General features: G+C 37.7%; 1 protein-coding gene across 1 annotated transcript in view; it reads left to right on the forward strand.

Moving 5' to 3' along the window:
- Positions 1-26846, forward strand: part of LOC140245711 (uncharacterized) — a 56756-nt gene extending 29910 nt beyond the window's left edge. Inside the window, exons 3-7 of the mRNA XM_072325248.1 lie at positions 2643-2996; positions 3422-3538; positions 4834-4841; positions 26053-26175; positions 26562-26846. Coding sequence (XP_072181349.1) covers positions 2643-2996; positions 3422-3538; positions 4834-4841; positions 26053-26175; positions 26562-26846 — 887 coding nt within the window. The remainder of the gene's footprint in view (positions 1-2642; positions 2997-3421; positions 3539-4833; positions 4842-26052; positions 26176-26561) is intronic.
- Positions 26847-27394: the final 548 nt, after the last annotated feature.

The raw sequence follows: 27394 nt of genomic DNA on the forward strand, positions 1-27394 counted from the left end.
TAGTTTGTCTGTAGATTTCCGTCTGTTAATGAACAGAGGGAAGTCTTTATTCAGCTAAAACAGTGACTTGAAATACACAAACAATATTCACTGTTCACTACGTAAACGAGACATAGGTATATCAACAAGAATAATTTTGATACTATTGATTATAAGTTGCATTTAATATCCTCAGTTCTGCAAAGGAGGAATGTCTTTGCTCGCGAAAGCCATCATTGCCACTATGCAATAGCTTTCCTTGGCAAGAGTAAAATAATGTGTTATATGTTGTTTTTAGATACAACGCGTGTATTTACACGAGGGTGTTGTAGCCTAAAGCATAAAATACAATATAATCGTTAAAGCATGGATGGACATTCATTGACCAACATCACGAGATACATTAAACCAATAATAGACGATTACATCATAATCATAAAACTTTTAAGAAGATGGTAGAGACAGAAATGGAATTTTGCAAGTATGAAAAATAAGAAGCTATGAAGGTCATGACATGAGATATGGGTACTACACAGACGTCATATGCTTTATTCATATTCTAGCCGTATTTGTACAAAAGCTAAACCCTACCGAAGTTTTTATATAACTGTATATATATGAAGAGTTTGTTCGCAAACACTGATAAGTCCATTTTTGAAGTTATGGTTAAAAGAAGCAAAGAAAAAATTATTATTCTCTTTATTTTTCTTGACCTTTTATCGCAAATACCTTCATTTGGCAAATGTGGACTTATCGGTTTTTGCGAACAAACTCTTATATATATGTATATATATATATATGTATATATATATATATATATATATATGTATATATATATATATATATATACATATATATATATATATATATATATATATATATATATATATATATATATTTATATATTATATATGTGACCGTGCATTAAAAAACAAACAAAAAGTCAAATTCATGAAAATTCTTCCGTCGTGATGTTTTCATTGCAACTGATTGACAAATTGCCCTACATCGACGTAAATAAGCACTGAATTGATCAGTGTTTTAGTAGTAGCCATGATAAAAAAATCATGGGCGTACATACTCGAGCAGGATTCGAACCTACGACCTCCTGATCACCGGACAGGCGTCATCTCCACTAGACCACCGAGCTTTCGCCCGACAGCAAGTGTTGGTTCCAATCCTTATAGCAGGCAGCGGGTACTGCTTTGTTATTCAAATTCATGAAAATTCTTCCGTCGTGATGTTTTCATTGCAACTGATTGACAAATTGCCCTACATCGACGTAAATAACCACTGAATTGATCAGTGTTTTAGTAGTAGCCATGATGAAAAAATCATGGGCGTACTTACTCGAGCAGGATTCGAACCTACGACCTCCTGATCACCGGACAGGCGTCATCTCCACTAGACCACCGAGCTTTCGCCCGACAGCAAGTGTTGGTTCCAATCCTTATAGCAGGCAGCGGGTACTGCTTTGTTATTCAAATTCATGAAAATTCTTCCGTCGTGATGTTTTTATTTACGTCGATGTAGGGCAATTTGTCAATCAGTTGCAATGAAAACATCACGACGGAAGAATTTTCATGAATTTGAATAACAAAGCAGTACCCGCTGCCTGCTATAAGGATTGGAACCAACACTTGCTGTCGGGCGAAAGCTCGGTGGTCTAGTGGAGATGACGCCTGTCCGGTGATCAGGAGGTCGTAGGTTCGAATCCTGCTCGAGTATGTACGCCCATGATTTTTTTATCATGGCTACTACTAAAACACTGATCAATTCAGTGCTTATTTACGTCGATGTAGGGCAATTTGTCAATCAGTTGCAATGGAAACAAAAAGTCGCACACACTGATTTTGTGTGAGGACTCTAAATGGGTGAAATAGGTCAACCAAGCCGATCTTGACTCTTTCACATTATCTAGAGGAGTAAGTCTTCCTCTACATTATGCTAAAATTTGGAATCATAAAATGGGCAGGAAAGTATGTTTTCTAGCAGTTTCTCTCAAACATTTTTTTTGGGGGCAGAATAGTTTGATTTAGTGTGCCTTTAGAGTCCTCTTTTCATGTGTTTCTTAAAGACCTTGTACAAACTCTCCACTTTCAACTTCTTTAAATTTTGAAAGGATGATGCTACTGCTTTCAAAGTTGGCGTTGATTAAGGACAGAGTGTGTTAATAAGGCATGTTTAATTTCAACTTGATTTGATAATCCCTTCATTGTTGTTACTCCAGTGGTTTACATCCTATTTTTGTCCCATTCATCGCACAGCCAGCACGGCTTGGTAAAGATTAAGCGCTTGAATAGACTCTGTACTTCAGAGCCTCTTTTCTCAGTTCACACTTTTCCTGAGTTTGTACCTTCTCTCCAATACTTAGATAGGTTAGGGAAATCTATTTGATTTGAGTTATACATCATTTCAAAGCTTAAAGCCTGCTTAAAGTCTTTTAGTATTTATTATGGTCTTAACTAAAATTTCGTGTCTGGCTACTTTCTGTTTGTTTTGTGGTGCATGGTCACATATGTTATATATACATATATATGTATATATAATAGTCCATATCTATATAGGCCTATATAATTCATATATATATATATATATATATATATATATATATATATTCAATATGAAGTGTATGCCATCTTATGAATTTCTTGGTTCTCCAGCGAGGGCATCAAGACATATAATCGAGGAATGCGTCAATAGGAGCCAGTCCAGTCAAAACCGATGTAGGTACCGACCACAATTCGACGCTACTTCCATTATACTTACATGTGTCGTGAGTGGATTCAAGCCTGACATTTCTGTGATGTGGACTGATGAGTCCGGAGAGAGACTACAATCCGTGCATTCTCTACAGACAACACTATCTGACAACACATACGAGAGGTTCGAAAAAATCAATGTTTCAGTCAGTCACGAGACAGAGGAAACCTTCGCTTGCGTAGCTATCGGTGACGCGGTGAATGGAACGTCGACCAAAGAAATCACTCTTCTGCCTATATCAGGTTCTGTGAAAAGTTTTCAATTTTGTTTTGTTTTTTGAGAATAATAACGAGTCAAAATTAAGAATAGAAGGTATATACACCGAAAAAGTAACAATACTTCAACAAATGTTTTGAATCTGATTTGTCACGGGGAAGTCTATCATAATATGAGTGGGCAGCTTTGAGTAATGTAATTGCTTGACCACGAACTCATATATGAAAGCGTATTTTGCTATTAAAAGCACATGTTTAAAAAAGCGTTAATGAATTTCGTTGAGTAGAGTCAAGGGGCAGTAACAACGTTTTCTGTGTAGATCGGTTTACACGTGTGGTCAACTACGTTTTTGGCACTACGCAAATGTGTTGATATTGTAAAATTAGCGAGATATTGCTTAACGCCTTCTTACCTATGTAATGAGTGAATAACGCTATCTTACTGTGTCTTTATAAAATTTCAGATAATATCGGTCTCATCATTGGACTCTACATTGGTATACCAGCTGCCGTATTAATCTTATTTCTCCTTGTGAGAAAGCTTCGGCAGAAACGCGATCAGGAATTCGTACCAGAAAGAGGTGTCGTTCTATGTTTCTGTGTTATTCATTAGATTATTTGTGTGTGTTTTTTTTTTTAATTGTTATTCTTCCTCCTTCGAATAATCGTGTTTATACTATTGGCGTCGTGTTTCTCGAATCAACCATTTCTGCCATGTCTGCATAACAGTTTCGTGATAGGCTCAGGAGTACGTAGTTTTTAGATTTTTTTTATTTTTTTTTTTAAGTACAAGCATCTCGGGTTTTACAGTAATAGAATTTATACAATCTCTGTTCCTGTTGTCCAGTTTCTGACTTGCAGACGACCATGAATAGTGAAGATGAGAGCAGAAATCGGTATTCCATTAAAAGGGCACCCTTCAAACTTTGTTGCAGACGACTCGAAGACGCGTCCTCAAAGCACGTGAGTATGGGGTGGGGGTGTTTAGACCGACATCCCGTCTCTTTCAGAGAAAATGTGTTTGTTTCTTTGTTCAAACCATGAATATGACATGAGCGTTGTGTGTCTTTGATTATACTGATACAAAATGGTGCGTAAATTAGGCGAATAAAGGCAATGGTGGCTTTTATGAATTGTTTCATTGTTCAAAACGATTATGTACACATCGCACTGTCTCAGTTGATAAGGCACCGGGCCTGAGCCTGCAGTAAACGGCACTTTTTCAGTTACATGTATGGCAACCATCAATCGAAAAAAAATTATCAATGCGGGTATTCTATGTTTTACTTTGAATCTGAAGAAAGGAAGAAATTTAAAGGAAGAGATTCAGTTTCAAATATCTTTATGTTCCCTGCACTAGTTACCTTTTCTACAGCAGATTAGAAACAAACAAACAGACAGACAGACAGACAAACAAACATACAAAACAACATGTTCTCTTAAACTTCATGATAATGCGAGAAATAGGTACTGGAAAGCATTATTTTTGCCTATTGACATGCTTACTACGTCACATTTAGTTATTGGATGCCTATCTATGTGCACTGCATAAAATCGTCGCTGACCACGCTGAAATAATTATTAGCAGTTGGAGTAGACGTGCACGAGGCAATACCTGGTATGGTTTTATTTTGTTGCATCTTTTCACTGGAATCGTTCTGATAATGATTGGTGTTATAAAGATAATAATAATTATTTTCATTATTATTACTGTTATTATTATTATTATTATCATTATCATTATTTTTATTGTTATTATTATTATTATTATTATTATTATTGTTATTATTATTACAGGTAGTATAGTAATGGTAGTAGTAGTAGTAGTCGTAGTATTAGTAGTAACATTATTATGAACAGCAGTAGTAGTATATAGTAGTAGAAGTTGTGATAATATTACTTTCAGTGTTACAACCATCACTACAATTAACAGCCTCACTTTGAAACGTGCGACTTATGTCAGTCAAACCCAGAACTCGGCTTCATTAACATATTTCAATATAACTTCAAGTCCGCACATCATATTTCGAGAAAATGGGAGTCGAGATTGAGGTATGCTTACATGTCTGGGTGTCATTACTTTTGAATTAATATTAAACCATAAATAGTATTGCTATGATTTTGAACTTTCACCTTCAAGATGTGTATCACCTAACTCGTCTTAAAGTAAAGAGATTCATGTCTCGCTTCTTTTTGTGTTTGGCAGTACTGATGCGTTGATTGCAATGGGAAGTGTTTTCATACAAACCTTGCAATGTAATCTCAAACTAATTATATAATAGGCTCAATTCACCTTTACATAGTGTAAAACAACATTCCAGTTACATATTTATATAAAATGCATTTCTATTGAGGCACCAATGTTTTGCCTTGAAAGTATTCTGTGCTCGAAGTGTTTTTGCTGCATTAGTAGTATAATCCAACAGATCCAAAAAATGGACAAATGATCTGAAGTCTCAATATACAATGTGCTGACATTGTTACTGATTTTATGCTCGAGATTGTCCCCGGCGCGATTAGACTAAGGTAGGAGTAACACCAGCAACTAGCTTCACATTTGAGATGACCCATTGTCTATTTGTCTTTTTGTCAAAAATGCTTCGTGATTATTTATTTTTTTTTTTTATTTCACAGTCCAGAATTTGTCTGAAATTTCGTTATCACCAGTTCAGTACAACATCATCTAAACAGTTTCTTTGAAAACACAGCTTCAGTTATCAAACATGTTCATGATTTATTTTTCAGCCACGAATACCTATCTGGTTGTACACCCTCTACCGGTTTGCACTGGTCGGCAGTATTTTTGCATATGTCGTATTTGATCGACTCGCAGTGTTGAGGCTAGGCCCGAAGGTCCTCATTTACTTCCCCTTTTGGATGCGTGTTTCTGCCACAATATATGTTTATCTCGTCTGTTTAAATGCTGTGATGGACTTGAAGAAGAGCAGGACAAATGTAGCACTTGAAGGTAAAGTCTTTATGGATGGAGTAAAAATGTTTCAGGGAGGATTGAGCTAATACAAAAGCCATCGACAGGGAGTGACAAATCTATGAACAGAATTTGATGCATTCGAATGTTGATACTAATGTCTTGGTTCTTCTGACAAAGGATTTTAGGGTGCTGTTCGTTATTCCGAAGGTTCGCTATTCCGAAGGGTCGTTATTCCGAAGGGTCGTTAATCCGAAACACGCAATTCCCTATACCTAGAGGTTCGTTAATCCGAAAGTAAAAAAGGGTTCGTTAATCCGAAAATTTGTGGCGTTATTCCGAAGGTTCGTTATTCCGAAGATTGGTTAATCCGAAAATGAAATTCGGAACAATGAACCTTCGAAATAACGAATCTTAGGAATAAAGAGCCTTCGGAATATTACGAACCTTCGGAATAAAGAGCCTTCGGAATAACGAACCTTCGGAATAACGAGCTGTAACCGGATTTTACATGGCAGGGTGAAAACTTGCTTCACACTTTCCTGTGGTAACACTTCAGTGAAGTTGCATCTCAAATGATATTTCAAAGACACTACTTAGCAAAGGGCTCACTTGAGTTAAGGAATTAAAAAGTTTTGATTAGCTTTGATGTCATGATATTTAGGAGGATAAAAACACACACACGCAAACACACACAAAAAACCCCAAATGTTATCATGCCTTTGAACGGGGTTTTTAACATTCAATTACAACACTATTATTAATGAAAAAATGAACTTTAATGAAACACTAACAGATTTTCATCATTTTTGAGAACACTCAAGGACGTTCCTCAGTGAGTCCATGTGAAGTCCATGTCATTTTCTTCAAACTTTCCATACTGTAACTTTGACCCATCCGAAGTCCAAATATGTAAAAAAAAAAAAAAAAAAAAAAAAAAAAGGTTCATAAGCTTGTTTTTGTTCTACGGGACTTTGAAGAATATGACAATCTGCCGTCCTGTACCAAAATGATAGCGTTACAGGATCAAGACATGATAGGCAACAAAATCTGCAATGACAAACTCAATTTCCAGTAATTCTTTAAAAATCCACGTCATTTTTTCCAAATTTTCAAGAATTGCAGGGAAAGGTACCCAAAAACGAGGAAAAGGTTTTAAAGTTAGAGTTTACACTCTCATTCTTGAGCAAGCAGCACCCTCATGCGGCAGAAAACACCGACATCTCTCAAATCCTTGTCAGGGACGTTTTCTGTTAGGGGTGAGCAGAAGGACATGGTTCAAAATAGGCGCGCCGGAAGCAGTTTTGGATGGGGGGGGGGGGAAATATTGGAGGGGGCTCACGATAGACCATACATATGTTACACATACACACACACACACACACACACACACATATATATATATATATATAATATATATGAAACGACAAATAATGTATACTGTCAGCAACATCAGGAGAATTGCATAACAATGAAATGCGAGCGAGCGGAGCGAGAGAGCTTGAAAATTTTGACATTTTACAGTCCCCAAACTGCCGTTTGTAGCTATATCTTTCCTTTGGAAATTAAGGGGGGGGGGGCATCGGGCGCAACTGCTGGCAATTACTGGCGGCAACATTAGGAGAATGTCATAACCATTCAATGCGAGCGAGCGAAGCGAGCGAGCTTGAAAATTTTGACATTCTACAGTCCCAAAATTGGCGTTTGTAGCTATATCTTTCGCTTTGGAAATTAATGGGGGCGCATCGGGCGCAACTGCTGGCAATTACTGGCAGCAACATTAGGAGAATGGCATAACCATTCGAGCGAGCGAAGCGAGCGAGCTTGAAATTTTGACATTCTACAGTCCCGAAACTGTCGTTTGTAGCTATATCTTTCGCTTTGGAAATTAATGGGGGGGGGGGTGCGCATCGGGCGCAACTGCTGGCAATTACTGGCTGCAACATTAGGAAAATGGCATAATGATTCAATACGAGCAAGCGAAGCTAGCGAGCTTGAAAATTTTGACATTCTACAGTCCAAAAACTGCCGTTGTAGCTATGTTTTTCGCTTTGGAAATTAAAGGGGAGGCGCACCGGGCTCAACTGCTGGCAATTACTGGCTGCAACGTTAGGAAAATGGCATAACGAATAAATTTGACGATTAATTTTGACATTTTTCAGTCCCCAAACTGCCGTTTGTAGATATTTTTTTTTTTTTTTTTTTTTTTTAGCTTTGGAAATGAAGGGGGGGGGGGGGGGGCCGGCCCAGGCGCAACTGCTGGCAATTACTGGCTGCAACATTATCAGAATGGCATATAGCGATTGAATGCGAGCGAGCGGAGCGAGCGAGCTTGGACATTTTTACATTTTACAGTCCAAAAACTGCCGTTTGTAGCTATGTTTTTTCGCGTTTATTCATTTATATACATATCTACCTTATTTTATCTATTTTTTTATTTATTTGTTTAGTTATTTATTTATTTTATTATTATTATTATTATTATTTTTTTTTTTTTTGGGGGGGGGCAAAAATGCGTTTTGCCCCCCCCCCACACACACACTTTTTGGATTGGGGGGGGGGGGGGAGGGCGCCCCCCCCCCACTTCCGGCGCCTATGGTTCAAAAACCTATGCTGAACATTCAAAACCCTTGTCATTTTCACAAAACTTCACAAAACTTTAGAAGAAGGCTTACTAATTCATGAAAAATAAACTCACAGACATACACACTGGCATTAGTGAGGGACAGCTGTTGGGTTTTAACCATTTAGGATGCCATTAACCAGACAGCCATAAATGTACTCTTGGTGAGCGACGGTTGTATGGTTTTAGGCAATCAAGGTGGATTTATTTAAACTAGACAGCCATTCATCCCTGCAGCATGAATGAACAAGACAAACATTCCTAGTCCGAGCGGCAAATGGACGCATGGTTGTATGGTTTACTCTCCCACTCTCTCCTTCTCTTTTTCGAGGAATCTGTCAGTCTGTTCTATAAAATATCATCCATCGTTTGACCACTTCGAGTACTGGAGCATTTCCTTTCTCTCTGCACGTAATTAGCCTTCGGGCTCTGCTAACCCCTAAAATCCCCCGACAGATTTATCATTCCTTTAGTGCAATGGTGTCCATTCCTTTCCACATCAAGGGTTCATGACCTGCCCTCCCAAGGCAGGTGTGGATGTACAATGTACATGTATACTCAGGGAGGTGCTGGGAGAGAGTGAAACCATACATTTCTGCATGTTTGTCGAGTTTATTGCATTCTGGTGTGCTTAAACCCTACAGCCCTTCCCACACCCATGCATGCACGTATGTTTGTCGAGTTTTTCGTGTCCTGATTGGCTAAAACCATACAGCCGTTCCTACACTCATGTATTTATGTATGTCTGTCGAGTTTTTCACGCCCTGATTGGCTAAAACCCGAAAGGCGTTCCGTAATGGATGCAGGGACATAGGGTTGTTCGGTTAATGGCACTTCGGCCCGTACGCGTGACAACCATACAGGCATTCTAGGGCTGTACAGTTGCACAGTTGTGTAGTTGCACCTAGTTGCATAGTTGTACGGTTTCTTGCCTTCTGATAGGCTAAAACCTGACATCCATTCCATGGCTGTGCAGTGTATGTTTCGAATTCTGTCGTATCTAGCCCGCAATAGCTGCAGGGTATCCGTACGTACTACAATCTAGCTAGATCTACTGGCAGCACTGCTCAGCTCAGCTAGCTCAGCTCATCACTCGTACGTGCGCTTCTACGCTCTTTGTTACGTCACTGACCAACCTTCGCAGCTAGGATGCGCACAAACATAACTGAGGAACGTTCTTAAAATCATGCTTTTGAACTTTTTTGTTTTTGTAATGGTCTATTACAACAGTACTGTCAATGGTTAGAGCATAAATCGTTCACTTGAAGATGTTCACCATTTTAAAAGCATCATTAACGATTATTTGAACTGCATTGTTTGTTTGTTTATTTGTTTGTTTTTGCATAACCTTATTTCATACAATATGACAGGCACCGTGGGGCTCATAACCTCCAACATTTCCAGTCTTGTCACTTTTCCATTGTCAATCTCTTTAATAGTCATTGTCCTCTTCCAAATTCTGTTCTACCTTCTTTCTACCTCCGCAATTAAGTCTGTTGTTTTTATTGCAATCAATTTTATTTGTTTGTATCCTGTCGCTGGCTGTTCATTCGAGGTGTACAAGTATCATTTATACATTGAGCCATTGTAAAACAGTTAACAGACAGAATGTTTTGTAAGAAAACACGAATGTATAATAAAATGAATAAACTTCATTTCGGTGTTTAAGCATATAGCCTACAACACTGATACTTAAGTCAAGTAACATTCTATGTGATACAATCAGAAGTGGTAGAACAAAAAGTTACGTGCTAAACGTGAAGTATATTCTGAAATTGAAGCTGGTTTGTTTCCGGTACGGAATTAATATTTTTATCTTACGGCAATTTTGAATGCGCCTTTGAATATTTCTATAACAAATATATGGCGCCATACAAATGCTGTGGATCATCATCATCATCATCACCATCATCAACCGAGAAACATATTTAGCAGTAGTAAAGCAAATAACAAAACTTTCTAGTATCGCTGCAGCATTTTGGCATGGCATGTTTGATGTTAGATCTCATAAACTGAATTGGATTATGGCACAAAAAACATGCATTTCTTCAAGTAAACCTATGGTAACTTTTTAAGAGAAAAAAGTGAAATATTATAACATTGATGTCTCATCGATCATGTTTGTGTAACATTGATCACCATTATTCTTTCTGACGAAGTCATTTTTCGTTGTACTTTCAGAGAGATTTTGGTACCAGATTCAATGGATTTTCTTTCACATCACCGCCGCTCCTTCCATCTTTGTTAATACTGTCTACTTGGGGTTCGGGAACCATGCCATATACGCCAGCATATCTAATATCCTTCCCACCGTCGTCTGCCTCAGCGAGATTTTCTTCACCCTGATCGTCGTCAACTTCAAACACGCAGGGTACGCGATCTTGTACTTGCTTATCTACCTGATCTTCACATTCTTCTACCAGGCAGGTGGGGGAACGGACCCGTCCGGAAACCCTTTCGTTTATTCCCTTCTCGACATCAAATACGACTTCATGTTGGTGATCGTCGTATCGATTGGCGTGATCGTGGCAACGCTGGTAGCTCAGGCCATTTTGACAGGATTGTACGTTCTCCGGGTCCGATATATGGATATGAGAAGAGAAACCGTTCCTCCAACAGAAGCCGTTACTCCAACAGAAGCCATTTCTCCCACAGAAGAGCAGGTTGCTGTCGAACTGGAAGCGCTGACCGCAAGTGAAACCATGAATTAAACCGTGAACAAGTATCGTAGTTTTTTTTTTTTATGGGGAGCCAAGTGTCGTATGGGCTATTTCGTTACGAAATCAGTAATTTCGTAGACGTAAGGTTACCATTTTCTTAACGAAATATTTCGTAACGAAATACGTCATTCGACACTTGGCGCCCCATAAAAAACTACGGTCTTTGTCCATGGTTGAAACCATGGTTTCAATTGTACCACCTTCGTGAATTCGGGCCTTTATGTCTAGGATAGAAAGATAGTTCAATGCATTTTTAGCCCAAATCGACCATGCTACTCATTGTTAAGGTAGCACTGATTCTGTTTAATTTTTTTTTTAATTAACTGAAATGTAAAATTAGCGTGAAGATGAACAACGCTGATCTTAAAGCCCTTGAAAGAACACATATGCCTAATATTCATTCCTAGAATGGCTGCTTTGATGACAATATGAAGAGTTTGTTCGCAAAAACCGATAAGTCCATATTTGCCAAATGTAGATATTTGCGATTAAAGGTCAAGAAAAATAAAGAGAATAAAAAGAAAATATTTGCTTCTTTTGACCAAAGCTTCAGATATGTACCTTTATACATCGTTATATGTAGTGACCTATATATCATTTAAAGGTATTATTTTGTACTTTATGATAGAGACCGTACTTCAAAATCTTCAAAAATGGTCTTATCGGTTTTTGCGAACAAACTCTTCATAAATTTTATTTAAGAACTCTCTTCATACATTAAATGTGGGAGAGCATTTTCATAATATTTTAAAATCATTCATTATCACGATTAAGGGTTCGATATCTAAAATCGACGGCTAACACATAAGTGAAGGTTTGGGGAAAATCGGACCATCTGTTCAAAAATTATGATTTTTTTTTTAAGTGTGATCTGCGCAGTCATTGCTGGAAGACTACTACAATGTATGACGTCACATGAGTAGAACGATAAAGTTATAAGGAAAATATAAGGAAAATTTCCCAAAATAACATTTTGGGGAAAATGTGCACATTTCCTGATTTGCCAGAGACATGTTAAGGGTAATATTATTCCCCGCCTTCTGAAAGAGGCAAGTCAAGTTTTCATTTTTCAACTTTTTGAGAAAAGTTGAAAACTCACGCGTTGATTTTTCTTTATGTTTTCTTTATATCAATGTACACATGTGACATTACAAGCTGTAGTAGTCTTCTCATCCAGCAGTGACTGAGTAGGAACTTCAGAAATTCATAACTTTTGAACGGAATATCGGATTTTCATCAAACTCTCACTGATGTGTGCTACTAATATTTATGCTTTAACTCAATCCACAAGTCTATAAAGGTGGACTTGTCCTTCAAGTAAATGTGATACTCTGCGTCTGGAAGTACTTGAGCGTGCATCGAGAACACAGCATGCCAATTAGTATTATGACCCATATGAGGAAGTTTTGCCGGGCAATTATAGTTGTTATTTTGGTGGTCGTCAAGGACAGCGGGCAATATCAGTGGATATTTTTCTTCTTCCGGATTTGACCATTATCTTTACACGTAAACACTCCGGTCAATCGCAAGGAGAAAATATCGGAGACGCTAGCATCCGGGCACTTGAGCTCCCGGTGATGAGAAACTTACTGTTGAGAGTTTCTCGCGGAGAGGTTTTCGTGATGAAGGGCAAACTCGTAAATTTCGAAGACAATCGCTGCACCGTATGTAGGCGTGCGTCTGACTGTGTGAGCTAGCTGCTACTCGCACAGCATACCTGAGTTTCGTGACAGAGGGCAAATTCTCATAGAAGATATGGGTAAAATTAATAATATGGACTGTCTACTTTCGGGGGATAGGAAATTCTTTGCCCTCACTAGAATTGTATTGCCCTCGTCTTCGACTCGGGCATTACATTTCTAGTTCGGGCAAAAAATGCCGTATCCCCCTCAAGGGCTGTCCATAATTATTATATTGATGTTGAATTGCTTCTGGTTGAATGCACTTAGTTCTTTGGATCCTGTTGATGATAACCTGTCATAAGCTATCATAGTACAAGTTTATCAATGTTTATCAAAATCTTTAGAAATCATGTTAATCTTCGTTTGTATAAACATTTTCAACCTATAGGATTACAGTTGCTTTATCTTCTTCTTGATGACTTATCTTTTTTGAAAAGTGAGTTTGTGACACATAGTAGCCACGTCTACAAAACGCAAGCATTTATAGATTCCAAACTCTGTTTTCCGGCCTTGTCGAGATTGCCACCAACGGCGTAGCCAGGATTTCATCTTAGGGGGGGGGGGGGGGCGGTTAGTCTGCGAGGGAGCGAAGCGACCGAGCCCGAGCGAGCGGAGCGAGCGAGGGGGGGGGGGAGGGTGTGGGAGGGGGGTGTCCCCCCTCTGACGGTAAGAACTTTTTTTGCATTTGGATGTTGTAAATGGTGCAATTTGATGCATGTTTTTGCGCGTTTTATCGACGTGAAACAGTCCCACTTGTTTAAGGTAGCAGTGTATATTTGTGTAGATTATTATTGAACAATTTGCCTATAACATGGTATAATTTAAATACACTTCTTGTATTAATTCTGTTCACTGAATATCATGAACGCGACTGAACCCGAGCGAGCGGAGCGAGCGAGGAGGGAGGGGAGGGTGTGGGAGGGAGTGTCCCCCCTCCCACGGTAAGAACTTTTTGCATTTTGATGTTGCAAATGGTGCAATTTGATGCATGTTTTTGCGCGTTTTATCGACGTGAAACATTCCCACTTGTTTATGGTAGCAGTATATTTTAGTGTAGATTATTGTTGAACAATTTGCCTATAACATGGCATAATTCAAATACACTTCTTGTATTAATTCTTTTCACTGAATATCATGAACGCGACTGAACCCGAGCGAGCGGAGCGAGCGGAGCGAGCGAGGGGATAGGGGAGGGTGTGGGAGGGGGGTTTCCCCCCTCCCACGGTGAGAACTTTTTACATTTTGATTTTGCAAATGATGCAATTTAATGCATGTTTTTGCTTGTTTTAACGACGTGAAACAGTCCCACTTGTTTAAGATTGCAGTATATTTTAGTGTAGATTATTATTGAACAATTTGCCTATAAAATGGTATAATTCAAATACACTTCTTGTATTAATTCTTTTCACTGAATATCATGAACGCGACTGAACCCGAGCGAGCGGAGCGAGCGGAGCGAGCGAGGGGATAGGGGAGGGTGTGGGAGGGGGTTTTCCCCCTCCCACGGTGAGAACTTTTTACATTTTGATTTTGCAAATGGTGCAATTTAATGCATGTTTTTGCGTGTTTTAACGACGTGAAACAGTCCCACTTGTTTAAGATTGCAGTATATTTTAGTGTAGATTATTATTGAACAATTTGCCTATAAAATGGTATAATTCAAATACACTTCTTGTATTAATTTTTTTCACTGAATATCATGAACGCGGCTGAACCCGAGCGAGCGGAGCGAACGAGGGGGGAGGGGAGGTGCAATTTGATGCATGTTTTTGCGTGTTTTAACGACGTGAAACATTCCCACTTGTTTATGGTAGCAGTATATTTTAGTGTAGATTATTGTTGAACAATTTGCCTATAAAATGGTATAATTCAAATACACTTCTTGTATTAATTCTTTTCACTGAATATCATGAACGGGACTGAACCCGAGCGAGCGAGGGGGTAGGGGAGGGTGTGGGAGGGGGGTGTCCCCCCTCTGACGGTAAGAACTTTTTTTGCATTTGGATGTTGTAAATGGTGCAATTTGATGCATGTTTTTGCGCGTTTTATCGACGTGAAACAGTCCCACTTGTTTATGGTAGCAGTTTATTTTGATGTAGATTATTATTGAACAATTTGCCTATAAAAGGGTATAATTTAGATACACTTCTTGTATTAATTCTTTTCACTGAATATCATGAACGTGACTGGACCCGGGCGAGCGGAGCGCGCGAGGGGATAGGGGAGGGTGTGGGAGGGGGGTGTCCCCCTCCCACAGAAAGAACTTTTTGCATTTTGATGTTGCAAATGGTGCAATTTGATGCATGTTTTTGCGCGTTTTATCGACGTGAAACAGTCCCACTTGTTTAAGGTAGCAGTATATTTTAGTGTAGATTATTATTGAACAATTCGCCTATAAAATGGTATAATTCCACTACACTTCTTGTATTAATTCTTTTCACTGAATATCATGAACGCGACTGAACCCGAGCGAGCGGAACGAACGAGGGGGGAGGGGAGGGTGTGGGAGGGGGGTGTCCCCCCTCCCACGGTAAGAACTTTTTGCATTTTGATTTTGCAAATGGTGCAATTTGATGCATATTTTTGCGCGTTTTATCGACGTGAAACAGTCCCACTTGTTTAAGATTGCAGTATACTTTAGTGTAGATTATTATTGAACAATTCGCCTATAAAATGGTATAATTCCACTACACTTCTTGTATTAATTCTTTTCACTGAATATCATGAACGCGACTGAACCCGAGCGAGCGGAGCGAACGAGGGGGGAGGGGAGGGTGTGTTAGGGGGGTGTCCCCCCTTCCACGGTAAGAACTTTTTGCATTTTGATTTTGCAAATGGTGCAATTTGATGCATGTTTTTGCGCGTTTTATCGACGTGAAACAGTCCCACTTGTTTAAGGTAGCAGTATATTTTAGTGTAGATTATTATTGAACAATTTGCCTATAAAATGATATAATTTAGATACACTTCTTGTATTAATTCTTTTCACTGTATATCACGAACTCGACTGAACCCGAGCGAGCGGAGCGAGCGAGGGGGTAGGGGAGGTTGTGGGAGGGGGTGTCCCCCCTCCTACGGTGAGAAGTTTTTACATTTTGATGTTGCAAATGGTGCAATTTGATGCATGTTTTTGCGTGTTTTAACGAGTTGAAACAGTCCCACTTGTTTAAGGCTGCAGTATATTTTAGTGTAGATTATTATTGAACAATTTACCTATAAAACAGTATAATTCAAACACACTAGTCTTCTTGTATTAATTCTTACACTGAATATCATGAACGGTGTCTGTTCAGTAATCAAACAGAAAAAGCATGCACACGAGGGTGTAGATAGGGGCATATCCCCTCCCACACGAAGGTGATTTTGCGTTTTCAGACCTGAAATTCAGCGATCTGGTGCAAATTTTTGGTGCAACACTTTTTCATCGAAGTGTTAAAATCACGGAATTCAGCTCTTATCCCGAATGTGCACCATCTGTGCGTATGTATAAAGTCTAGTGAGGTAGAACCCGCTCGCGGAGCTGTTGCGTTTTTAGAATTGCAATAAAGCGATCTTGGTATAGCCACAGTCTACTTCTTTGCATGGCGGGGGGGGGGGGGGGCGAGCAGGGAGAAGGCGTTGGCGAGTGTTATCTCCACTCTTCCCTTCCGATGAAGCTTTTATCTTTTTAAGGTTGAAATTGAGATATCTCGTATACGCATAATACGCATTACTGTGATGGAATCAACATTTGGGTAATCCAAAAAAAAAACAAAAAAAAAAACAAACTGATGGGGGGGGGGCTGAGGGAGGAAAGGGTCGATTAAAAGGGGAATTTCCCCTTATACATGAGGGAACCTTCAGTTTTCGGAATGTTAGTGAAAAGTCTTGTGCACTCAGAATTATTCAGAATTTTTTGTAAATCTAAAAAGTGTACTTAGCTAGGGAAAGAGGCATAGAGGGGGAAGGTTTGGGAGGGGGTACCCCCTCCCAAACACGAGAGATTTTGCATATTTTGAATTGAAATTCAACGATCTGGTGCACACTTTGAGTGAAATATTCACAAAAAAAATCTTATTTCATGAAAGGTTGCAAAGGAGACCCGCTTCATGTGCATGCATACAGTATACACGCATTTTTTTTTCCGCCTCCCAAATCCTCGGTCCAAATCTTAGGGGGGGGGGGGGGGCGACCGCCCCCATCGCCCCCCCCCCCCCCTGGCTACGCCAGTGATTGCCACCCGTCCAGATGAGCGATATGCCTTGGTGAAACACTGTTTATATACGTTTACATACTAGGTGCTGTTGACCCAGTAGTAGCTAGGTAGGTTGAGTACACGGCAACAGTGGTGAATTTTTGCTATATAGCCTCTTAGAATTATGGTCTGATTTCACGGAAATTGAAACATTTTAATTAAATTCATAGGGCCTATATACCATGTTTGTGTTGGGTATTTCATGTATTTCATGTAACTTATTTGTGTGTGTGTGTGTGTGTGTGTGTTTAATTTTAGTTTGAAATCACTTTTTATTGTGTGGGTTCTCTTTGTGAACACGTCCGGATGAGAGAGAAGTCCGGATAACAGATTGCCAGATAATCAACGTCGGACTGTAACATAGTTTGCAAGGTACAGATCGGCATTAAAGATGGTGTTCGTTTTGCAGAAGGTTCATATATCAGATAATAAGAATTAATAAAGTTTATTTTTCAAAGGTCCATCATTCCGAAACAAGCGAGAAATCAGCATAACTGGAGATGTTCATTTATCCGAAAAATGAAATAAAGCTCCTTAATACGAGCATTATTTTGTCTTATTCTGAAGGTTTTGTTTTTCTTGGTATTCGTGTAAATCCGGAAAGTAAATAAGGGCCGTCAATTCGAAAATGGAAAAAAAAAAATGATAACAAACACTCGAAATTATGGACATTATTTCTTTTGCTGATTTAAACACCTTCAAAACACCGAGCTGTAACTCTCATTAACACATGTATCAAATGCCTTGCTATATACGTAGCTGTCAATCTATATTTTGTCATGAGGAAATTAATTTACAAACTAAGGTACATATAGGTGAAAACCACCATCGAGTATACATAAGATGGTCATGAGTAGAAACCTACAGTTATCAAACGCAATTTAATGACTCTGTAGCATGAATAGGGAGCGAAGACTGACATAGAAGTTGATATGGTTAGCAAACAAAGTTAAAAAATCGAAATTGCAAAGTACTAGTTTTAATAAATGTCTTCACATGCGAAAGCCTTGTAAAGTAATTTGAGTGTAGCACACAACTACTTGTACTTGCATATTTACTTGCAACCACTGCCGAACGTTTTTTTTTTTCTTAATTTGTATATGAGAATATGATTCATTCTTTCTCTTCTCTGTAATATTTTAGAACCAAAAAAAAAAAAACCAAAAAAACTTATTCACTTTGAGTTCGTATCGCTGGATATATACAACATATCTTTCATGCGTAGCTACAGAAATAAAGCTTGATTGCTTGAAAGCTATTTCAAGGCTGGTTTGCTGGGTAAAGTGTGTAAAATAATTTTCGTTTATATATGCCATTTCGGAAACAATATGAGACGTAGATTGTAGATGTTTTTTCTTAATATGTCCATTGGACCGTGAGTAAAAAGTATATTTCATGCCAGAACATAATGGACTGCTGCACAAGTGTAACTTTTAAACATTAATGTTTGTTATACCCAGACGAAAAAAATGAAATTTAAACACATACAAATTTAACAGTTTTATCTTCAAATGTTATCTTTTTTTTTTTCTGACGTAATAGAGGGTAAAGGTAATTCCTCTAAGATTCTTTCAGTCATCACAGACGCCCTTTCAATAGATTGGAATAGCAGTCAGTGAACTTTGTGTATAAAGTTTATTGGAAATATATGTGTTATTAAACGAATTGTTCATTACTAAATCTACTTACTCTCTTTATCAAACGATTTATGTTTTTAGATGTGTAACTGCAGACAAGTTGAAGAGCACCGTAAATAAAAACAAAGGCTTCGACGGGAATTTGAGATTTGATGATGATTCTTATTTGTCTTGTTGGAAGGTTTGAATCCACGGGTGTTACAGTATCTTGACGTCAAACAATGATTCCATGGTTACAATAATCAGTCCTTCAGAAGTATTTGATTCCATAATGTGTCCATGAGAATTTCAGTGAAAACGTCATCTCGTCATCTGTTCATTAAACCCGTAAATTCCTTTCACACTTTCTGTAGTAGGTTTTTTAAATGCCTCAAATTCCTCAAATTCCGTGAAACTGTAGGTTCAAACAGATAAAAAAGTCATAAATTCAAAGCATTACATATTTGGATAATCAATCTTTCATATCACTTATCAGCTTTGGGTTTATAGCAAAATTATTTTGATAAATCAGCATTAAAGATCTCAGGCTCAGCTCAGATGCCATCTAACATCTGATGACAGTGGCAATGATTTATGGATTAATTTCTCAGATACATAATATAACAGGCTTGCTTAATTAGGCAAGCAACTTCCATTTTCTGAAATTTACCTTGTCTGATAAAACATAGAAATTCACAACACAATCAGGCATGACTTATAATGACACTAGCTGAAGTCTTTCACTGCGGTAAACATAGGCCTATATATCTGACCTGAATGTAAATGACATTCATGCTTAATTTGCATAATCCTATACAGCACTGAAAGGTGCTATTCATCATTGGAATGTGCAACTCAGGTCTAAATTAAGCTTGTACAACTGTACTTATGCTCTGAATGCCAGCATGTAACCTTTGGCTAATGAATGCATCATGTTTTATCATTTCATACATTTCTATTACATCTTACAACATTCTCAAAGTATTCATAACATGTTTAACTTACATGCATTAACACACTACACATTCTGTACATTATAGGCAATGCACATTCACTTGCATTACACCTGCATTACCTAAGCCATTTCAATATGCCAGAACCAAGATAGAATTGCATATTTCTGGCTTATACTTCCATGTTTCTTAATTAAACGTAAGTGAATATTTCAACTGACATCTTTGCCTCCAAACATCTCCTTTTAAGAACAACCCAAGTCAAGATTTAAGATGAATTTGCTCCTGAACTCCATCTCCAGTACTGACTCTTTATCAATCACTTCAGTTGCACAAGAGATGACGTTGTCACCAAGACCAAGGTCAATTAAAAAAACTCAAGGTCCACATATTATAGCCTGTGCTGTGAGTCTGAGTTAAACACTGTGTATAGACACACACAATGTAGTGTACGTACCTCTGTATGCACCTTATATGGCAAGCCGTTTGTGTAAAAAGTCGATAAACTCTGTTTTTTACTGATAAACTCTCACTGAAAAACTGAGTTTATCAACTGATAAACTGAGTTTATCAGAAAAACAAAGTTTATCAGTTGATAAACACAGTTTATCAAAGAAAAACTCCTGTTTTTCACTGATAAACAGAGTTTATCAGTCTATCAAGTGATAAACAGAGTTTATCAGAAAAACTGTGTTTATCAGTTGATAAACTCAGTTTATCATTGATAAACAGAGTTTATCGGAAAAACTGTGTTTATCAATTGGTTATACAGAGTTTTTTCCAATAAACTCTGTTTTTCTCGGATAAACAGAGTTTTTCTTGAAAAACAATGTTTATCAGTTGATACACACAGTTTTTTCTGATAAACTCAGTTTATCAAGTGATAAACAGAGTTTATCAGTGAAAAACAGAGTTTATCGACTTTCTACACAAACGACTTGCCATAACCTTACCTAATGCATATATCAAATCAAGGATAAATCAGACTCAAGGAGATATTTCAGTTGTGACAAATAGATCGTTTTAAGGTATCTCAAAACAAATCAAATTAATGAAATGAATATCAAATCAGGTTTCATTATATGGCTCCTTTAAATTAGAATTTCTAATTTACCCACATGTTCAAATTATAGAAAGCTGCATTTGATCAGCTATAGTGAAGCAAAATCGCATTTTGTTTGCCAACTGCACCTTGCAATTAAGAGAGAACATTTGTCAATGAACCTCAGTGTCTCCTACAACGGAAATCATTTTTTTGCATACGTGTTGTGCTCTGATATTACACACATGATTATTTTCCATTTTTTTTAATGTTTTGTTAAGAAACAGCATAAAGGGACACACACACATATATATACAAACTTAATCTCACTACTAGTCAGCAATTTATCCAGCTGACAACAATTGGTGTTTTTTTCAAGTCAAACACAACCTACGAAATTTTTGTGTGGTTCTGTCGATGAAAATATGCTAAACGTGCTGTGAATATATGAGTATTACAATTATGCTAACAATCAAATGATAAGCTCTTTGTCATTATTTCTCGCATCAGTATATTATCTCAAGAAGTACAATTTCGGACAGTATTGGTCTATTGCAGAAATCTTCAATGGGGATTGAAAGAGTGAATACAAAAAAGAGTGAATTTCGAGTAAAATTGGAGTAATTCTTTAGTGAAAATGTTCGTTTTCACTCGAAATTCACTCCAAGTTCACTCTAAGGGTGAATATTTTCACTCGATTTTTTTTAAAGTATATACATCGTACATAAGTTATCAACATTTTTTTTTCTTCATAGCCTACACACAATGATCAGCATAAACGTATCAGCAACACAATAAATCATATAGTGGAGCTACAGCATAAGCGTGGGTTGATTTGCGTGCAGCAAACGTACTTATACACATCGAAAAGATAAAAAGGGAGGGAGGAATGACTTGCGTAAAGATAGGATAGTAGAAAACCCGTCAAGATTGTATAACATTTTAGGTAAAATCGGTAAAGATGATTTCAAGAAATATGTTTCACAATTTATCTTGTATAAATCACAAAGAAAGTATCTTCGAATCAATTTGTAGATAGAAATAAAGCATAATGTATACACGTATTAAAGATAATATAAAGTTTTGGTTCCTCAAAAGTTTCCCTGACTTTCCTTGTCTTAGTTTGTATTTCAGGTTAAAGTACCTTTCATATAACTAACACTGTGAGACTTACTCGCCCCACAGTGCTCTCATGTCTGAGTAATCATGCAATAATGGTTTCGTACCAGAGCCGCCGCCCTACGGCGGCGAGGTAGTACACGTAATGTACGAAACCGTTATTGCATGATAACTGCGACCAGCAGCGTGCAGCCCCATACGCATAGCTAACTGCGACCAGCAGCCCCATACGCATAGCGTAATGGGGCTTCGCATTGTAGCATTCAGGATCATGACAGATTTAGGATCGCGGGTAAATATTAACTTAAAATCCAAAAATTTCTTCAATTTGAAGACTTACCAGTTAAGTTGAAGTATTGAAAACAGGCTTCGGGCAACGTTTGGTTCTGCCAATAGTCCCTTTCTATTCGAATTGATGACTGAATGTGACTCGGTCGAGAGGACCTTGGGAGAGCTACTAACATACACTGATACTACGGCCAGCGCATGCGCACACAAACATCCTTATCCGTTCATGGATTTGAAATTTGTGCGCATGTGATGTGCACGCGCTAGCCGTAGTATTCAGTGTATGTATAGCTCTCCCAAGGTGTTTTCTTGGTATCTCACAAAAAGTTAAAAGCCCAATTCTCTTCTCCACCAATACTGTGCCATCCCTTTAAGATGACGGTCTCCTGCATTGTGCATGTGTAAAATCCCATCGAATAAGATTGATTTTTCTATTGTTTTTGTATGATTATATTCACCATACAATATTTCATAATTACTATATTATAAATGACTATGTTTATATTCTTTTTAAGTTGGATATAATGTGAATATATGTGAATATAATATAATATTGCCGAAAAAATGGTTGTTATGTTGGTTAAACTTTGTGGAAAATGCAGAAATGAATGAAATCAAATCGAATCAAATATATAGGTCTTCGTTTGACAAGTACTAAAACAACATTGCTTTTTTTCTTTGCACAAAGTCTACGAGGAAAGTCCACGTGACGTCTTGTTTGAAGATCATGGAACATGAATATTGTCTCAACATTCATGAAATGTATACATAAATGTATTGTGCCGAATAAAAAATCGGGTGCTGTTCGTTATTCCGAAGGTTCGCTATTCCGAAGGTTCGTTGTTCCGAAGGGTCGTTAATCCGAAACACGCAAATTCCCTATACCTAGAGGTTCGTTAATCCGAAAATGAAAAGAGGTTCGGTAATCCGAAAATTTGTGGCGTTATTCCGAAGGTTCGTTATTCCGAAGATCGGTTAATCCGAAAATGAAATTCGGAACAATGAACCTTCGGAATAACGAACCTTCGGAATAACGAGCTGTAACCAAAAAAAATCAACCTTTGCTATCATAAAATTCTGCGTAGTACACCATTGCAAACAACATGGACTCATGTTCAAACGGTATAAATAATCCGACTTAAAATGCTGTGAGTTTTGTGTGTTATGCCTAGGGCAAAATCGACTCGGGCAAGAAATCAATACATACCATACGTTTCTGCTCGGCTGATAATAGGCCTACGCACTGAAGGAGAGAGAGAGAGAGAGAGAAAGAGAGAGAGAAAGAAAGAGAAAAAGAAAGAATGAAAGAAAAAAATAAAGAAAGAAAAAACAACCTGATGATGATTTGGGGCTATGGTCTCTGTTTGTCAAGTATGGTCACTTGTCACATAAGAACAAAGAGGCACGTTTTGTCCCTCAATATACCTTGAACGATAAACATATATCTCCTGTAAAATGGGCTTGTACTATATACCACGCAATCTGAGAAATAAGGAGATTTCACCGATAGCTCTTTTTACCAGCGAATTGCGCTTGTCTCGAAAGGTTTCATTGCAAGGTGTGTGCTCGGCAATCGCCACTTTTTCCGAGGACTGTGATTGACAGTGATCATAATTTCAGTAAGAGAGGCTTGCGCTGACAATACCATCGAAACGTTTATATACCTTGGTTTGTATAAATTCCGTCTTTACTATAAATACGACTATTCGACAGCTTTCGAACTGTGGAGGATGTTACACCCATCTTAGTTCATTCCATTTCAGAAGTTTTATGAAGAAAACAAACAATCAATCAATTAAATGATAAACAAGGAAAGATAAACAACTCTTTGCTGTAGGTACTCCTAATTGAATTTTTGCCGAAATTTTCGAACAAGGAAAAATATGGTGGATACGGCAGCTGGTATTCCAATGAATAATCCAACGATGAGACCGACGTTATCACGTTTTCCTGAGATTTGATATAGACATTGTAAAGGCACATTATGTACTCATTACCAGCTTGATCGATAGAGTAAGAATTGTTATCAAACATAGACAAATACCTCTATGATATTAAATCTACAACTGTTTTTTTTTTGTCATAATGCACGCTTGAAGAAGTAGCCTCCTAAACAGGTACAAACGGTTTAGAAGTTATGAGTAAAATTAATGTCATTTTTAGAGGCCTTTGTCTATACTCGGTGAAATTGATTTTAGTGTCTTTTGTTTTGTTTTTCAGATACAAGTGCTTTTGACATTAAACTAATATTTGATTGTGTTGTTAAATAGTTACAGTAACTTAAAAGTACCCACTCAGATTATATTTCCCCGTCATCCGTTGAATTATTGTTCCTATTTTTAAAATTATGCATACTTTTAATTCAATAGTTACGGCAGAAGAAACTATAAGACTCGATACTATTCAGAAACACGAAACGGCAAGCGTTTTTCTTGTCATAAACATCGTTTTATAGTATTGGCGGCAGACGCTGTGAAGATCAATTATGACTCGTTATTATTCAGAAACACTACATTGAAAACTTTTCACAAAACCTGATAAAGGCAGAAGAGTGATTTCTCTGGTCGACGTTCCATTTAACGAGTCACCGGTAGCTATGCACACGAATGTTTGCTCTGTCTCATGTGTGGCTGATACATTGATTGTCTCGAATCTTTCGTATGTGTCGTCAGGTAGTGTTGTTTGTCGCGAAGCCGCAGATTTTAGTCTCTTTCCAGACTCATCGGTCCATATCATAGAAACATCAGGCTTAAAACCACTCAGAACACAGGTAAGTATGATGGAAGTAGCGTTGGAAGAAGTTTGTTACGTACACCTGCTTCGATGGGACTGGCTCTTTTCGACGCATTTCTCTATTGCATGTTTTGATGTCATCCCTAGAGAAATAGAAAGTTCAGGAGACAATACAGAGCTGTCTTACCTAGCAAATAACTAGGAAAGGTAGCTTCCATTTACCTCGATCATTTGTTTTGAGTAACAGGAGTTACATGTTTGCAAAATTGTTTGCTATATGAAAAAAAAAAAAATCAGTACAGTACCCATTACATTCATAATAACCGGAAAAAAAAAAAAAAATCTCTTTTAGCAAACACGGGCAGGAAGACATCTTTCTGGGATGCTCTACGATTTTTAAAGCTTCAATATGTTAGATTTCTATCAGTTGATTCATGAACTAGGATTAAGACGAAATAGCTTAATAACTTGAATGATGTCTGACTATAAAGTCAATAGAACAAGAAAAACCGTGGAATATCACACACAAAAAGAAAAAACCGACAGCCAACTTTGAATAAAGACATGACTAATACGTCGGATCAGCGGGAAAAACTCAATTGTTTTATAAGTACAATTTGCATGCATCTGAAACACAATAAGCGAAACTGTGAAACTGATATAACGGGAATTAGCTAACCGGCATTCCACATCAAACGAAGAGATGATGATTACATTACACATGACTTTTATGTGCAGCTTTATTGGAACAACACCTTTCGGTGATATTAGTCTGTTGATACCTGATAACGCAATAAGTTAATATGAATGCAGGTTTATGAGAATAAAGACACAATTACCTTGTACAGTTGGGCTACTCCAACAGAACACAGAAGCGGTCAATGTTAACAGGAGACCGAGGACGGATCGTTCATTCTTCATAGGTTGACATTTTTATGATAGAAATTGTTTTAGTCCACAATTTTTACAATGTCTTCATAATATTTTCCTGAGAGACTCAGCAACAGAATTTTGTATTGAATTGGATTTGGATTTGAATTTGAATTGAAATGAATTGAATCGACTTGAAGAATAACAAACGATGCGAGCAACTCGCGGTTTTCGAGAATCCAAATACGATTTTTTTAATCCATATTCATGCTGTCTGGTATTGGAGGACTTACCACCGACCGTTCAGACAATACTGAATATTGAAGATGAGAGCAGAAAGTGGTATTCCGTGCAATGGGCGGACTTCAAACTTTGTTGCACACGACTCAAAGACGTGTCCTCAAAGCACGTGAGTATGAACGGGGTTGTAAAAAATGAAAAAATATCCAATCCAAAAAATAATCCAATAAAAACAAATCAAAGAAATATACAAACAACCAAGGAATGATATTAAATTTCGCATAATGTGTATTTAACAGTGTTCGCAGATTTCAGCTCTTATATCTTCATTACAATTGGGTGATTTCAAGTTTGGTGTTATATAGCCTTGCATGGTGCTGAACGGTTATCTCCAAAACAACTGCTTTAAATCGAGCTCCAACACCTACTCTCAGATTAACGCAGGTTAAAACGTTATTTGAGCAGTAGGCCCTATCTGTAAAAATATCAAGTATCAAGATATCAAGTATCAAAATATCGAATATCAAGACAAAACTCATCTCTGTTTTCTTTCAGCCAAGGATACCTATCTACGTGTACGCCCTTTATCGGTTCGCACTTGCCGCCTATTTCTTCGGGTTTTTAATCACTTATGTCGTATTGGCAGGGGATTCACTGGGCCCCAAGTTCGTTATTTACCTCGCTTTTTGGACATATTCTACGGCAACATGTTATGTTTGCCTTGCCTGCTGTAATGCTGTGATGGACCTCAAGAAGAGCAGGACAAATGCAGCACTTGAAGGTACTTGTTCCGTGTTTTATGATGGGAGTGGAATTGGGAAGGGGAAGAGGAAGCTATAAATGTATAAACATAAAGCCCATAACAGAATCTTATTCCACTGCTGATGCTTGTTTTCTATTTTCCCAAATCTTATCGATGACAAGATAGAAGTTTGCGCACTTTCACGCGGTTACCGATTTTTTTTTCCCTTTCATAGTTTTATCTCAGATACACTTTTTCATAGCAACGTGGAGACTTTATTGAAGGAATTGCGTGACTCATTTGCTGAACACTGTAATGATTTTCGAAGATAAATAAGCACACACACAGGTACTCACGCACACAACACTCAAGTCAAAGAAAAATCATGTTTTTAAATTGTCACTGGAATGGTCTATTACAACACTGCCTTTGGGAAGATGTAAGTATACCCTATGGTGAATTCGGCCACACACGGGTTTTCACCGTGTATAGAGCACTTAATGATTATTTTGATTTTATTTCCTTCTGTTTGTCATAACTTGATTTTACATATCATTATCAGAGACGCTATTAACAGCTAATATTTTCTTTCTGTAAGCATTGTTGATCACTTGGTTTATATATCATTCCAATTCTCAACTCATTC

The sequence above is a fragment of the Diadema setosum genome, unplaced genomic scaffold (genome assembly GCF_964275005.1).
Source record: "Diadema setosum unplaced genomic scaffold, eeDiaSeto1 scaffold_24, whole genome shotgun sequence".
NCBI classification, from domain to species: Eukaryota; Metazoa; Echinodermata; class Echinoidea; order Diadematoida; family Diadematidae; genus Diadema; species Diadema setosum.